A 17,326-nucleotide genomic window follows, 5' to 3' on the forward strand; every position below is an offset into this window, starting at 1 on the left:
CATGCATGCCTGGGAAAGTGGGAGTAACCGCTATAGGGCGACGGGGCTAAAACAATCATCGACTATAAATCATCCTTTATAAGGTTTATGAAGTCCACTAGTTGAAGTGATACGTATCGTGGCATGAATGGCTACATGGTATCAGCTACAAAAGAAAGCTAGAGGCTTACAGCTCGGGAACGACAATTAAGCGAGTCAATTGAAGTCCTAACTACACTCGGTTGGTGGTGGTTAATTAATTTTGCATGCAGGACCAATTAGTTCCATAGGTCCTATTTAGTCTGAACTTACTAAGTTACCCAAATTTGACAGCAGCGTCCGCACTCATCAGGCGTATGTCGCTCGCTTTACCCTGAATCTATTACCTCCCTACTTCAAACGACTTCAAAATTACAAGCTCCAGTTTCTAAGTTACCAGAGATTAACAAACTTATGGAACGGAACATATCTTACCCAAGAATATAAGTGCGTCTGTAGCCTAAGTTTACTTCGCGTTACTTACTTTTGCTTTGGGTTAAAATCTCCAGACGCTTGTAGGGCCGAGTAATGTTTAAGCGTTAAGGCACGACACGATTCGACAAGGCTTACTTATCCCGATGTTTCCTCCGTACTTGGTTGCTTGCTTCTAGCGGCTGGGGCTTCGAAGTGAGGGACGTATACGAGCTATGGCAAATCTTTGCGGGGCACGTTATTCGCTGTGAGTTATGTATGTATAAAATGGTTGTTGGGCGCGATTTATTCCCGCGCCGCGATGAAGATTGAGACATCAAAAGATGGAACGGAACAGGCAAGCTAGCTATGGTTAGGCTATAGCTGTTCATCGCCCTAGACCGACCATTCATCCGATATAAGCTCGTTTTCAATATTTGTGGTTTGCTTCGATGGTTGCTTGGTGTATTATGGTTATGGCTAATTCATAAACCATCTTTGAATTAAGATATGTTATTTACCATTTATCATATTTACAAATAAACACAGTCGATATTGAAGTCTTTTTGTGTATGGTATCGTTTCGCAGTCGGCCCAAGAATTGGCGGTGATGTCTGGAGAGAGATCATACTTTTCGGGGTGCTAAGTGCGTGCTAACGAGACTTGGTACAATCTATGTTATTTACCATTCTCTATTACTATCATTTTGAAAAGGTCCCAACGACTGCCGCATTCAGCGACAGGAACAAGATACCTTAATGATAGGAATTTTGAGTTATACTCTCTCGTAGAATGCCCAAGGCGCTCTGCGCCAACGGTATTAAGTTCACACGCCATTCCACCTTAATTCCCTTCAATTATTGACAATTTGAAACATTTTTACGCATGGTTCTTATGGACTTTCGCCTGCAGTTTAAAAGTAAAACCAGGGGTAAATAACGAAAGGAGTTAGAGACGCTAGCTTCCGTAGTGTAGCATACAGTGGGACCGTGAAACGTCATAAAATTTGTAACTAACGTAGTGCCATCTTTGGAACTGTATTGTAAATAAGAGCAGAACCTTAAAAGTTTTGCCTTAAAATCTCGCATCGCAAGGTATTCTGGGTAAAGTAAAATGGCGGGTGTCGAACTGTCGATGTTGTGAAGTCGTCTCATAAATCAACCCAATATAATTATTATATTCAATCGCGAGTAAACAGCGATTTAAAGAAGAAAGATAAGTCAACAATTTGCAATTTGAAGCCGGGGAAATCCTCAAAATGTGATCAAACTCTTTTTGCCGTAAGTGCGCGGTTACAGAGTCGGCCCAGTGAGCCAAGGCTTAGTGGGAACTGTGGGATCAGGATCATCGACTGTATCTGTGACTAAAGAAATTAAAACAACTAAAACTGTATTGAAGGATGCAAAAACGACATTTAATTCCATTTCATTATCGAATAAGGAATTTACCAACTTTAAAGTTGTCTGTTTCTAATTCAAGTGCACCTTAATGAATAAACTTTACTCTAACCCTAATTGTCACTCAGTCGTAAGCAGACGAACACTAGCAGACGAATACTAGCAGACAGGAGAAAATCGATATCCCAGCATGCCTTTCGAATCTTTGCTGCCACGCTATTGGTTGCAAAATATCATACTTATTTTGAATTATAGGCGGCGTGACCGAGGCGTTTTCTCTTTTCTGTGTCTACGTTTGAAAGTCCCACTGTATTCTACACCACGGAAGCTAGCGTCTCTAACTCCTTTCGTTATTTACCCCTGGTAAAACAGTATAAGGGCCTTTTCTAAGAAAGTGTATGATTATAATGCAATATACCGAGGCGCGAATGCGGTGAAACTTCTGTTTATGGGATTGAAGACTACACGTCCATTTTTTAGCTAGAAAACAAATGCAAAAGTATTCCTAAGCCTAGTAACACCGAATAAATTAGTTTAAGAAAATGAATATACTTGAGTTGCCATGCACCGCCGGAAAATAGCACTTCTTGGATTGAATAGGGACTTCTTCCTTTATACTGCAATTACTTTTCGTTTTCTGTCTCATGGAATGAAGGATGGAACTGAACTGATCGAGTGATTCGACGTTTTTTCGCGCCTTACACCTGGTGCATGTTTCTGGTAAATAGACAAATAACTTATATAGGGGGGTTCCATTTGATTCCGTATGCTATAAATATCAATTCAACAAAAGAAAGAGTAATGTACATCCGTTTCAAAGAACTTTAGTTTGGTTTCGTGAAATTGAAACAGATTGTGTATCGAGAGAATTCAGTTTGTGTGGTTTGTCTAGATCGAAAGGAAACTGTTTGCGTTTCCACATAAGATATGTTCCCTAAGTTTGTCACTGTTACTGAGCTGAGAGCTTGTCATGAATTCACAATTAAAGACCATCCATTATTAAAACAAACTGTTGAACATTGCAAAATGAGTTGGTGGTTATAATAAAAACCAATCAAACTTGTGTACAGTATTTGTAATGTAAAAAAGGTTATAATATATTGAAGAGGAGATATAGCTTATTTTCTGGTGAGGGTATTTACTATAATTCAATCCTATTATATGTCTAATTCGAGTTTTGAGGGGTCGTGGTAGGGTCGGGCCGGGCAGACGGCGTGATTTTTGTGGCGAACTAGGATATACATCACGTGGGACAAGGCAGTAACGCCCCCTTTATCTCGATTATTTCTCCCCATGAATTTTAATCTCTTCTTTACTCTTTGGACGCGCTGCGGACCCCGACCCCAGTGCTTGCGCGTCATACTTTTGAATCTTCATCCGAAAGGTTGGACTGGGGATTTGAACGACCAGAGCCGCTCTCGCTGGCATTAGCGTCACTAGCGCCCCAACACACAGATCAAGAGATTGCCCAAAGGGGGAGGGGATTGTACTTTCCCCCCTTTTCATCCTCCGATGCCTTTAGAAGAGCGGGAAGGATTTTTCCAGGAGTGTATTGAACACGGAGTAAACAGAAATATCGTCAAGGTTGGAACGGATTTTTGTTTTCGTAATTTTGAAGTTGTCCATGATTGTTTAAAGTCATTTGCATTTGTAGAAGTCAGTGATTGGGTGTACTATTGAGTGGGATGGTTCTATGGGAAATCTACCAATTTTGATAGTCGAAAATGTATATAACTTCTATGACCCATTTTGCCCCCCACAAGTTATCCAACCAGAAGCCTTAGTGTGACATCACCCATGCTATTTGCCCATAAAACCAAAGCGACCCACTGCCAAAGTTAAACCACGTGACATTTTACCTAGGAATTGACGTTACAACTGAGATGGCTCTAAATGAACTTTGACGTATACTTCACGTCTTGATGTACTTCTGTTTCGAAAGGAGATGAATCCGGGGATAAGGAGGGTCATAGACGAAGTGGCGGTGGGAAGGGGGAGGGGCCAGTGTAGGAAATGACCGGCGCTTTGTTTCGTTCATTTTTATCTTCTCTTTCTAATGAAGGGATCTTAGCTAAGCTGAGCCCGAGGCGGACAATGCGGCCCCGCTTGGCCCCTCGACAATTTGTAAGCGCTGATTTCCTTATTAATAATAAAGAATCCCATTCGTTTCGATGAACAAAGGCTTAGGGATAATACCAATGCATCACCCACCCACCACTCCCCAAAATGCCCCAGCCATAAGACCATTTTCATTCTTATTATTAAACTTTAATTAAAAAATAATCATTTCATATTATAAAGCGTAATAATTATAAGAAACTTGTGTACAAAAGTCCGTTGCGAACAGTTAGAGCTAGCAATCGTATGAATTTGAAAATTTCGTTAGGCCTTTGCCTTGTTTGAATTTTTCTTTCATTTTATGCGCTTTTAGAGGTCGTAAATTTCACGTGAATTGGTTAAGCCTTGTTTGAATTTAAAAAAAAAATGCACGCGCTTTTAAATGTCTCGTGCCTTAATCAGTACATCAATATTTGTTAAGCCTTGTTTTAATTTTCAAAAATGTCGCGCGCTATTGCCAAGGCTTAATGAAGCGTCGTCTGCTTCTAATTACGATCAGGCAAGGGTCACAACAGGCCTACCACGTCGTTACGTTAAATCCAGCACAACTGAACATACCATTTTCAAAATACATCGGATACAACTCAATTATGTCTTATCACCATACCCAAAAAATAAATATAGATTTCGATTGAACAGCACGTAAACGTGATTATAATCACGCGCTAAAATCGAGTTTGCAACGGCGGCGCCAAAAGTAATAATTCAAACATACATATCATGGATTTTTCGGGTGTTTTTTCTTTCTTATGGGTTCTAAGCCTAAAATCTTGCCCTAAAGTGGTGTGTGTGTGTAGACGCGGTGTGCAATTTATGGTTTAGATGTCTTTATTAAGATGGGGATAATATTCTCGCCGTTTTATTCGGGAGGCGTTTCGAGTCCGCAATTATATATACGCTTTGCTATTTTCAACAGCATCTTACTTGGGTTTTAAGAACATTAGTCATGAGAGTCATGTTAGGGCGATGAAAGGTGAAATTGCACGGAGAGCGCCGCGTTCTAGTGCAAACATCGTGATATGAAATTACGTGTATAACCATCTATTAAAATAACTTCATCAAACAACCCCTCCCCTTTTCATCCAAGGTTGGAAAACCATATATAATCATCATCATCATCATTAAAAGTCAACTAATTTCGAAGTTATCTTCATATTCGAGTTTGTAATGCTACTGAGATGGACTTACAGTACTCGAGATAACTAGTTCGAGAAGGAGAACGACGGAATTAGGCGAGTCAATTGAAGTCCTACCTGCTACACTCGGTGCAAGTGGTTAATTAATTTTGCAGCTAGGACCAAGTTCCATTCCATCTAGGTCCTATTTAGTCTGAACTTACTAAGTTACCCAAATTTGACAGCAGCGCCCCACTCACCAGGCGTATGTCGCTTTACCCTGACCTATCTCATTCACTTCATGACAAGCTTCTAAGTTACCAGTGACAAACTTATGGATGGAACATATCTTATGAACTTATGGTAAAGGGTAAAGCTTATTACTTCACATGTTTTAGGGGTCGATAAATACTAGACCCCATGCATGTTCTGGTGACAATTGGCACTCGGTTCGACCCTGCAAAGAACGCACCCATGACTTATGAGAAAAACCCTTAATTTAAATGTTTTGGTTGAAGATTATTTTGAGTTAATTTATTTCTGTTTTTGGATAAATATCTCGGTTAAATTGAGATATGCTACACGTAAATCTATCACGTATTTTATGAGAGTGAAGTATTAAATTGTGGGTTTTTCGTTATATAGTTAACTTAACTGATGCGGCCGCGACGGAAAGAAAAGCGTATATACGTAACTTCAAACCCAACCCACAGTTTTATTATGATTATATATCTATTTCTTGTCTTTTTATGAATGCATTTGATAATATATTTCTGAAATGAAATTCGATTTGTAGCCTAGCATTCCACATGCGATGAAAACCCTTAAGAAATTCGATTTGTAGCAAACCACGTGCGAAGAAAACCCGAAGAAATTCGATTTGTAGCAAACCACGTGCGAAGAAAACCCGAAGAAATTCGATTTTTAGCATTGCACGTGCGGGGAAACCCAAAATAAATTCGATTTGTAGCATTGCACGTGCAGGAAACCGAAAGAAATCTTAAGATATTCGATTTGTAGAAATTCACGTGCAGGAAACCCGAAAGAAATTCGAATTGTAGCATTGCACGTGCGAGAAATCCGAAGAAATTTGATTCTGGAAAACTACATAACCAAGCTGGTCTATATTTGACCAACTGCAGATAGCTATGTATACTTTTAACGTTACTAAATACAAAACAAGTAGGGAGGGGGGGGTTAACCTGTTTGTAGCGTGACATGTTTATAAGAATGCAATATGATCTGTGTCATTTTAATACATAATTAGAAAAGTTTTGGTGGTTTAATATTTTTTGGATTGCAATTAAGTCGCGATGTAGCTATACAAAGGACACGTAAATCTGCAGAATAAATGGACTGAAAATTATACGAAAACAGTGTTTTTTTAGATTAGATGAAAAGTAATTTTGACAAATTGCAAATTTCGACAAATTGCATGCAAAGCAGTGTTAGTAGATTGAGAGGTGTGGCGTTGTAGTAAAAAGCCGGGTATACAATAATATAGAAACCACTTTTAATAATAGTGTGTTAAAATTTTCGTGTTGATGGTATAGGATTCCATATATTACAAAACTAATTATACATCTTTGTTGATATGTTGATGTATTTTCGACTTCCAAAATGAAGTAAAATTAACTATATTTCTAAACTACATCGTTTAAGTTACACGTTTTCGTGCACGTAGGTTTTTCCCGACTATTTTATCCCGTCCTGTGATTTATCAGAAGTTAGTTATCAATCAGTTATTGCCAAGAGAGATATCTGTTACAAGAATTATGAATATAACAATAACTTACAACTCTAAATTTATTGATAAATTATGCGTTTTAAATAACATATTTATCGTAAAGTTGATTGCAATTTAAATTAGTAAACCCAATTAATTAAGAAATGTTTACAAATTAAAATAAAAATCTCAGAATTACTTAAAAATTTAAAAAGTTAGCTGATTTAGTGTATCGAATTTATTCTGAAACGTTAATTAAATTAGACATAATATCAGTTAATTAACTAAATAACCAATAAAAAACCTGCATACAAAGTCTCCGAGACCCTTAATTAATTCTATAATTATAATTAAATAATAAAATCTTAACCAATTCTATGATTATAATTATAATTATAAATAAACATCTATTAAATTAATTTTATAAAAAATAGTTAACAAAACTCTTTAACACGTATGTTCAATTCTCTTTTATATATTATTTGTATATTTATTTATTTATATCAAATCTTGTTAAGAATATGAAATCTTCTTTAACTTCGCTTGAGACGAGTGAAAGGTGTTATTACAATATATATTATCATCTATAGTATAAGAAACTCATCGCATTGAAATTTCTTTTTCATTTAAGAGAAATTTTTGAAGGCGGGCGTCTTAATTCACATCACGTAGGCACTTGGCGTACCTTCAGGCTTAATCCGGTCGCGATCATCTATACCTAGCTGCAGTCGAAATAAAAACCCTCCCTTCCCCAACAACGTATTCGCAATTTCATGGTCACGTCGTAATCTCTGCCTTTAAACGGTTTAAGTTTTTGCTGCACACTGCACTGTCAAATATATTTAATATTATACTTCAATTAAGAGATATAAATAGATTTAGTTTTGTTTCGCTTTGATGGTTTTTTTCTTTCTGTGAATTCCCATTGGCTAAATTAAGAATATGCCATTGAATTTTGATAAATGCGCAGAAGTACGTTGATTAATTTTCAATTGCGCATGCATTTTATCATGCGGGTATTTTAATTTTTATAAATTATTTAAAGCTTAGTAATTGTTTTGTTCGATTTTTACGCATGCGTAAATCGGTTATACCCTTTCAATGTTCTGTATCAAGTATCTATCTATTGTCTATTTGGCCTATTATTGGCCTACAAAGATTAAAGATTAGTCAATTAAATAGGCGGCCCAGAACCATATTGTTGTTGCTTATATTTATTTGTTATTGTATGAGGTGTTAAATTCATTTGAAATTATTCATAGCAAAACAATGACAAACCTTTAATATAAAAACAAGAATTTTATAATAATAATTGGTATATATAATACACCAATCCAAATACAATCATGTAGTACTTCTTATCTTTAATAGTATCTGTACAAGATGCATATGAAAAACACACAAAGATATACATCAAAAAGTGATACATAATTCTTTACATCAAGGTTGAGTATAATTTTTTAATATATAAAATTTATATTATACAATCATCAAGACGGTATATACGGTTGTTATATTCCGTATATATACAATTCTGTGTTTCTAATAACGGATATATGTGTATATGTATATATTATAGTTTATAACTGCGTCCTGTATATGATTTTCATTATAAAATTAGCATAACACTCGTATTCACACCCAATGCTTTTTAGACTACAACAAAGAAATGTTTTGTGTGTTTCGGCCCCGGCTAAAACTCATTTGCCGTAATCACAATAAGAAAATTATGTTCACCAAATAACGTTTTCATTTATTAGCACCATAGCACACCCTAACTGTAGCCGTGTAGTCCAATAATAAAAGGACCACGTTATCCGCATTATATTGAGCGTGTTCGAAAGGTCGACCCTTTGCAGTTAGGGTACCATCTAGTCTCAAATATATTCAAACGCAGATATGAAATTTGTTTCATGTGTAATTCCCCCATGGAGTTTGAAACCGTTCCGTGGTACCTAAAGTCGTGTTCACACTGTATACCATCTCATCTTCTAAGTTTTGCCAACTGCATCATAAGTTCATGAGATATGTTCCATCCATAAGTTTGTTAATCTCTGGTAACTTTGAAACTGGAGCTTGTAATTTTGAAGTGATTGAAGTAGGGAGGTCATAGATTCAGGGTAAAGCGACATACGCCTGGTGAGTAAGGCTCTGCTGTCAAATTTGGGTAACTTAGTAAGTTCAGACTAAATAGGACCTAGATGGAACTTGGTCCTGCATACAAAATTAATTAACCACCACCACCGAGTGTAGCAGGTAGGACTTCAATTGACTCGCTTAATTCCGTCGTTCTCCTTCTAGAAATAGTTATCTCGAGTACTGTAAGTCTCTCAGTAGCATTAGTGCCATTCATACTTATGGAAGGAACATATCACTTATAAACTTGTGTTTACTTGAATCCAATCAACCCATCGTAACTATAACCCAAAACAACATTTATTTCAATTATATTACTAGCCAAGTTAAATTAAAAACACTTTGATTGTGTTAGTGTCATAAAAGTGTCGGTGTTTAAGTTATACTTTTGGGTAACTGATGGGGATTGCCTGCCTGGATTTCGGGACCAAAATCCGCTCGTTCTGGTTAAGGTTTTATGGATTGGTACGTGTATAATACGTAACGCGTGGAGTGAGTCGATATCGCTCCTCCCTTTTTACTCCCATTTTTTGCGGGGCTAAGCCTTGTCTCACGCACGAGTGAAGCGCGTACTAGACCAGCTAGTCAGTGTGGGTGGATGTCGCTATACGGAGGACCGACGCGGATTGACTAGACTCCGCCCATTTCACCCCATTAACTCCCACTCTATCTCACTGCCATCTAAAACCACCCCCGCGTTTCTGCGCGTCCGCTATGTTTAAATCTCACTCTTCTAACAGTTCCGAGGAGTTCAACACGACGACACCAAAATAAAACTGACTTGATTTGGGAACGCTATTGAACCGCCTCTGATTAAATTGAACTCATTGATGGTGGGTACTTTTATGAACGACGACGTACCTATGACCTAGCATGCAGAGGTCAACTGGCGCTGTATTTTAGTCTCAGTATTTTGTTTGGGATAAGATGGTAGTCTTACCAACCATAGCATTCATGGTATCTCGGGTTACCTTGGGTTTGGTATGGGGCTAGAGTTTAAATTAGGTTAGGTTAGGTTCAACATGGGTCAGAGTTCAATCTCTAAGTCCAGTTTGCCTTTGTTAAACATGAATCTTGCGCAGTTCGCAGCCTCATAAATTATCACCTTTGGTTCAGTGTCTGAAGGTTGAATTATCTCTTCTGAGTTTTGGTTAGGGTTATGTTAGATTAGGTTCAATGGGGGCTCGGGTTACCATCTTAAAGTCCAGTTGCCCTTTGTTAAACACTAATCTTGCGCAGTACGCACCCTTGTAAACTATCACCTTTGGTTCAGTGGCCATGTGTCTGAGATTCGGTTAGGGCTAGTTTAGGTTCAATGGCGGGTCAGGTAACCATCTTCAGGTCCAGTTGCCCTTTGTTAAACACGAATCTTGAACAATACGTATCACCATTGGTCCCATGACCGTGCATGCATCGTTTGTAGATACGTTGAATTACCAATCTCACCGAAGACATAGTAGGGAACCCCTCGCTCGCGTTGGTTGAATTCGATCAGTGACAATTCCTCCGTCGGAGGAGGTTGGTCGTACTCGTACCACTAGCTAGCGCGTCGTACTTTGTCGTTAGGGGTTTTGAGGGCGCTGGTATCGTGCTGGGCGCGGGTGGTGGTGGGATAGCTTTAGCGGCGCTAGATCCCTCCATGTCGGTAGGGAAGGCGCAACGGCGTTTTAATTATGGCGGTTTCGCCTCAACCTAATTGGTTCATTACGTCAGAGTCGAAATACAGCGGGGGGGAAATAGTAGTGAAGGCGGAAAACGTATAAACCTTGACTAATCCCTCAGCTAAAACTACTGTCGGGGGTAAAATGGAAGGATTGGTCTCGCTCCCGTCGTGGCCTAGCTCATGCCTTTCTGGTTTTTTTTTTTTTTGTTCATCATCCCTCGGTCGCCTCATATCACGCCTGAACGATTTTAATTTCGTTTTTCAACGATTTATGTTTGTAAGATTGTTTTAGAGCAAATTCTCCTATGATTTCGTAAAAGGGCCCGCGGATCAAAACGAATTACCATATTAATTATGCTCAGATTGTAATTCACTCTCTGTCTGTACCAAGCTGCGTGGTTGCATGTGGGGCTCAGATTTCTATGGTTAAGCAATGAATGAAAGAATTAATGGTTATTGATTGATGCAATGGTTTGTGTTGTATTGGTATCATTTCTTGTGGAGATGTTCCAGAAGATGTATACCAAGGTGTTCTTCCAAAAAGAGACAGGGTTATTGTAGGACCGAAGTAGGTACATGAGTGGGATGCGTGGATGGTTCCATGGGAAATCAACTGAATTTTGAGTGAATCGATGAAATGTTAAGTGACATAACTTCTATGACCAGCCCTTAGATTTTGATTGAGCCCCCACAATAATGTATGGATGTATTGAATATCTATGGACCATTTGAACCTTGTTTAACTAATTTAACCAACCTAAGGGTCAATCAAGGGGTCACTTCATGGCGATATCTTAATATCTCTAAGTCAGCATAATTATACAACATAACAAACAAGTCTATTTCTCTTCTTCCTCCATTCTATAGGCCTAGGTGCTCATTTATTATTTCTAACTTAAAATTAATTGTGTTTCTTTCTATCTTTTACAAAATAGAAGAACATGGGGCGTGTAAAAAATAGGCATTATCACTTTTGGACATGATGTAAGAGAAAAAAACCTCCTCAATTATATTGAGATGTAAAGGAAAAATAATATATTTGTACATGCAGGGTTTTGCCTTTTTGCAGAGAAAAAAGATAAAAAAATGTGAGAGATAAACTTCGTGATAGAGATCGCGTGCTCTTGAAGATGCCAAAAGATTGAAATTCCACGTGCAAAAAATAATTTTCTTTAGAAGTCTATGTATTTCCTTTAGAGAAGTGTTTAATATACTAATTAAGTAGAATAATTAATGACAATCAAAATAACTTATTATTATATATTTCTATGCATACTCTATAGGTTATTGGTAATTTACCTTCAGTAGATTACTGGTAGTTTATCAAATAACGCTGGTAGTTTATCGAATAACGCTGGTAGTTTATCGAATAACGCTGGTAGTTTATCGAATAACGCTGGAAGTTTATCGAATAACGCTGGTAGTTTATCGAATAACGCTGGTAGTTTATCGAATAACGCTGGTAGTTTATCGAATAACGCTGGTAGTTTATCGAATAACGCTGGTAGTTTATCGAATAACGCTGGTAGTTTATCGAATAACGCTGGTAGTTTATCGAATAACGCTGGTAGTTTATCGAATAACGCTGGTAATTTTAATATAGTCTTAGATATAATTCACAATTCACTGTACACTTCCCCCAATCAACGAAGATATTATATACTTCTATTTATGTTTCTATAGGTGTTCTATAATATATATATTATTTTTTGTACTTTTTCTACATCAAGTCGGAAAAAATATACTTTATTTGAAAAATTGGTGATACCGCTTACTGATAAGGTTTAATTTTCAGTTAGGTGTATAACCAAACACGGGTCCCTTTTAAATATAGTTAAAGTTCGAGGACCCATACTTGGAAATGGATAAATTATTATTATAGTATGATTTATTCCATACCTAAAAAAATTATAAATTCTTTAGAGCAAGGTGTCGGACATTATCTTATATATAAAAAACGTTTATTAATAAGTTACGATTGTTGGCAAGTATTCGGTCTCTTTTTATTTTTTTGGCCGGTTTGAAAACGTTTAAATATTTTGGGATAATTTTTAGGGAGGTTACTTTGGGAGATATATATTGTAAGGTATAAGGTCGGGCTGGGACTAAAGCTATCATTAAATTGTCTCGTGTCTTAATTCTAGAAGATGAAATGTGCTTTTTTTCCTGGACTTCTTTAGATTTTTTATGCAGTATCGAGATAAGAACGAACGAAGTCTTTATAAAGCTGCTGAAGCAGATTATCAGAGATTTTATTAAATTATTAAGTGAGAAACGTTTCGTCTATAACGCGGATGTGTTAGGTATATACTGTATATGCTTGTAAAAAAATACCTGAATAGTCTATTTATAAACTGTGTACGTTTTATATATTCATAAGTGATCAAGAGAATTTGATAAGACTTGCGTATCTATCTATGACTTGAATGGAAAACGTGTACGTCAACGTGTAGCTCAATTATTTTATTTATTTTTTCGAATTTGAAATGGGTAAGTGTTGACGTGTACGTACGTGTGGCTCTAATTTTTGAAACGTCTATACGTTGACGTGTACGTACGTGTGGCTCTAATTTTTGAAACGTCTATACGTTGACGTGTACGTGTGGCTCTAATTTTTTTATAACTTGAAACGTCTATACGTTGACGTCAACGTGTGGCTTTAATTTTTAAACATCTTCAACCTTCAATACCTTAACTTGTACGTGTAGCTCTATTTTTCCAACTTGTAATGTCTATACGTTAACGTGTACGTGCAGCTCTAATTTATTCCAACTTGAAACATCTATACATTGACGTCAACGTGTAGCTCTAATTTATTCAAACTTGAAACATCTATACGCTGACGTCAACGTGTAGCCCTAATTTATTCAAACTTGAAACGCTTATACGTTGACGTCAACGTGTAGCCCTAATTTATTCAAACTTTAAACGCTTATACGTTGACGTCAACATGTAGCTCTAATTTATTCAAACTTGAAACATCTAAACTTTGACGTCAACGTGTAACTCTAATTTATTCAAACTTGAAACATAGACCTGCACTTCAAATTTCTTAATATCACATTTGTACAAGATGTGACTTTCCATGAAACTCATGGAACTCAAGGAAAACTCGTGAAAAATGTCGCATATAAAAAACCATTACGTATTTTTAAATGTTTATTGCGTAGTTGACTTTGATAAATGTTTTTTTTTATTTTAGAAAAGATAGGCCTGCAAAAAAGGGCGTTTACGTTTTGTTTTTCTGTGTTTGTATTTTAGACAGCAAAAATTAATCAACACACACGCCAGGAGACCCCGCGAATGCAAACCAACCGTACAAATTTATATTTCATATTAAAAATATATACATATATATAGATATGTATGTATGATTTATAATTTATTACAAATGTACGTTATATATGACTATGACCAAATCAATATAAACCACTTTATCAAAACACGGAGAATAAAAGTTCATTTTCTGAAGTGAATTCAATCCATTTTGTAAAATGTTACAAATTTTAACATTTAATTTTTTAATGTTGAAATTTGATATCTTAAATTATAAATAATTGATAAATGTTATTAGGGTATGATAGCTTAAATTGTAACGTATCGAACGATACCAATTACTTGGGGTTACATCAATCAGGGACAGAGTAATTAAGCAAAATGTTCATAGACATATTCTCCATAGTGTTAACATGGGCTAATTCACATAACACCTTATAACTCTGGTTCTGTAAGAGATACGGGGATGTCCTTCGAGTATGTTATAGTCCTATTTCTCCTCTCTGCAACGATACCAAAAACTTGGGGTTACCTCAATCAGGGCCCGAGTAATTAAGCAAAATGTATATAGATGTCCTCTCCATAGTGTTAACATGGACTTAATTACATAACACCTTTTAACTATGGTTCTATAAGAGATACAGGGAAGTCCTTCGAGTATGTTATAGCCCCATGTCTGCCCTTTCCAAAGATACCCAATACTTGTGATTACGACAAAAGTAAATATTGAAAACAACCTAAACCTAATAATTCAAAAAATAATTTTATTTCAACTCCAATTACTACACTAACCGTATTTCTAATCTAATATTGATTAAAAAAAAATTGATAAACTCGTTTATGTTTAGTGGTAAACCGCGTTAACGTTCTGGCTGTTCAAAAAAAAGAAAATATGACAGCTAAAATAATTTCCATTCTCTTTTGAACATCTGACGTGTCATCGATGGTTTGTTTGCTAACCAATCCACGAACCTCCCCTTTCCTTCAGTACCAATGGCAGTCAATATTAACTTCCCATTGAACCTAACGCAGTCCAAACCAGGGAATGCCATTTATTTCCACAAGGGTTGATATTGCCTTCATACACCTTGTCAAAAGAATGGTCGTGCAAACACAGCTCCAGAACTTTGCAAAGCGGTTAGGTTAACCCAAGCAAGCAAGCAAGCTCTTGTCGAGAAAACAAAGTTCTAAGTTGAGCCCTGACTCGTGCACGATTTGGCGCCTTTTGCCTTGTCTTTCGCGCCATAACGCGTTCTGGTTATTGATCCATACAACACCACGCATTTGTTGCGAGTCCCCTTTCGTGCGTACATACTTTAATTCAACATTGAATCGAACCGAACCGCACTGCTTGTTTGTAAATCGAAAGAACCTGTCTTTTTATTATAATGTTAGGTAAAAGATTTTAGTCTTTAATTGTAAATGAATATTGTAATTTTCTGATTTAAACAACGGACATTAATATTTGAATAATGTTATAGTCTAATAGGTTTTCTTCGAGTTAAACAGTGTTTTATATATCTCGTAATATATGTTATTACTGTTTATATCATTAAAACATATCCCATTTATATTTTTACACGTAATGTTGAAGGCGTGTTCAACTATTATAATATAACAGTTCACGATTCCGAAATAAACCTATTTCAAATCTCATCCAGTTGAGTATATGAGTTGTCGAGGGGGCCAACACTAATCACAATCCCAGACTGTAACCATATAAATTTATAAGTGATATGTTCCGTTCCATAAGTATGAATAGCACTACCAATACAAGTTCGTAATGCTACTGAGATGGACTTACAGTACTCGAGATAACTAGTTCGAGAAGGAGAACGACGGAATTAAGCCAGTCAATTGAAGTCCTAACTACACTCGGTGCATGGTGGTTAATTAATTTTGCAGCTAGGACCAAGTTCCATCTAGGTCCTATTTAGTCTGAACTTACTTACTAAGCCCAAATTTGACAGCAGCGCCCCACTCACCAGGCGTATGTCGCTTTACCCTGAATCTATGACCTCCCTACTTCAATCACTTCAAAATTACAAGCTCCAGTTTCTAAGTTACCAGAATTTACAAACTTATGGATGGAACATATCACTTATAAACTTATTCTGACTAATGCTAGGGGTCAACGACGTTATATCATTGATTGCAGTGAATACCCCCTTACCTTTGAGAAGCGGTAAACCATTTGACCATTCGTTTATACTTCGTTAAACGATGATATAGTTTTAACAGTGCATTGGACAATTTTCCGTGTTATGTAAATTAACATAACATGAAATGGAAATTTTATCGAAACAAGGTTTATGCTGTATGTGTATGTTTTTTTTTTCTTTCCATTTTTAGTTGATTGTCTTTTAGCATAGAACCCACCGCAAAATTTCCATTAACATTTAAATAAAAGTTATGTTTAATGAAAACCGAAACCAATAAAAGATTTCTAGTTGTTGTTGTGTTACATGTCGTGTACAGGGTGTTCCTCCAAAATGGGAGCTTGGTAATTATAGGACCGAAGTATTATACATGAGTGGGATGCTTGGATGGGGTTTTATGGGAAATCAACTGTATTTTGAGTGAATCGAAAAGGTTAAATGTAACTTCTTGGACCAGCCCTTAGATTTTTATTTAGCCCCCCACAAGGGATGCTTCATTGCACTCCCTAACCCTTACACAAGTTATAAATTAACATTGGAGAAGTGTTTATGATTGGACATCCCACTCATGTACAATACTTCGCTACTATAACAACCCTCCCTTTGTTACAACACACCCTGTATAAGCAACGTACACTCTAACGAAACTCTCAAAATATTTACATCTATTGCCAAGTCTATTGCGTGCATAGGGGCTTGAACTAAACGAGCAATTTGGGATTCGGAAGTTGAAAGGCACTCTCTAAATGACCAAACGTTTTGTTGGATGACCGGTAGTCAAGGGAAATCAACGCTTCGCAAATAAATTCGTATACTCAACAACTTGTTGTTTTCGCCGAAATGACTTGACGCTTTGAGCGCGTTCAATATGACTTAACAATAATGGTTGAAATAGGGCAACGCAAAATTATGGGAAGGTTGTTTTAGCAGTAGTAATTGTCTTTTCTATAGACCGTTCCAGTAATTTTTTGAGAGAAGCAAAGACCACAGTGACGGGGGTGAACGCAGTCTTGTATTATTTCTCTCGCGCTAACCAAGTAGCACGTGACTGATAGAGGCATAGAGCGCGAGACGGCTAGCTTACCTCCCGCCGCGTGTATTGAACACTCGGGTTCCGTCTCGCGTTGACTCTGTCTTGGTTTCTCTGCAAGTTATTAATGAAAGGGTCTATATGCCGAAGAAATCCAAGAATATGTTTAATTTTCTATATTTTCGTTTAATTTTGTAAAATAAACTTCATTCGGTGTGTTTATTTATTTTAAAAGCAATTTTCAACGTCAATAAATAGAAATAAGGATGATGTTTAA

At 36.7% G+C, this 17,326-nt stretch overlaps 2 protein-coding genes across 2 annotated transcripts in view; one reads left to right on the plus strand and one right to left on the minus strand.

Moving 5' to 3' along the window:
- The window catches only part of LOC149618219 (uncharacterized), a 93,764-nt gene that overhangs the window by 72,617 nt on the left and 3,821 nt on the right, over positions 1 to 17,326 (plus strand). The window lies entirely within an intron of this gene.
- LOC149618220 (uncharacterized) lies at positions 938 to 10,562 on the minus strand. The gene is made up of 4 exons (XM_089855728.1): positions 10,451 to 10,562; positions 2,379 to 2,543; positions 2,245 to 2,306; positions 938 to 1,335 (listed from the first exon to the last, which is right to left on the minus strand). Exons 1-4 carry the CDS (start codon positions 10,560 to 10,562, stop codon positions 1,309 to 1,311), a joined length of 366 nt encoding a protein of 121 aa, XP_089711854.1. The 3' UTR covers positions 938 to 1,308.

This window comes from Phalangium opilio, unplaced genomic scaffold (assembly GCF_054372755.1).
Source record: "Phalangium opilio isolate 3A_F unplaced genomic scaffold, DU_Popi_V2 ptg000209l_1, whole genome shotgun sequence".
Classification (NCBI taxonomy): domain Eukaryota; kingdom Metazoa; phylum Arthropoda; class Arachnida; order Opiliones; family Phalangiidae; genus Phalangium; species Phalangium opilio.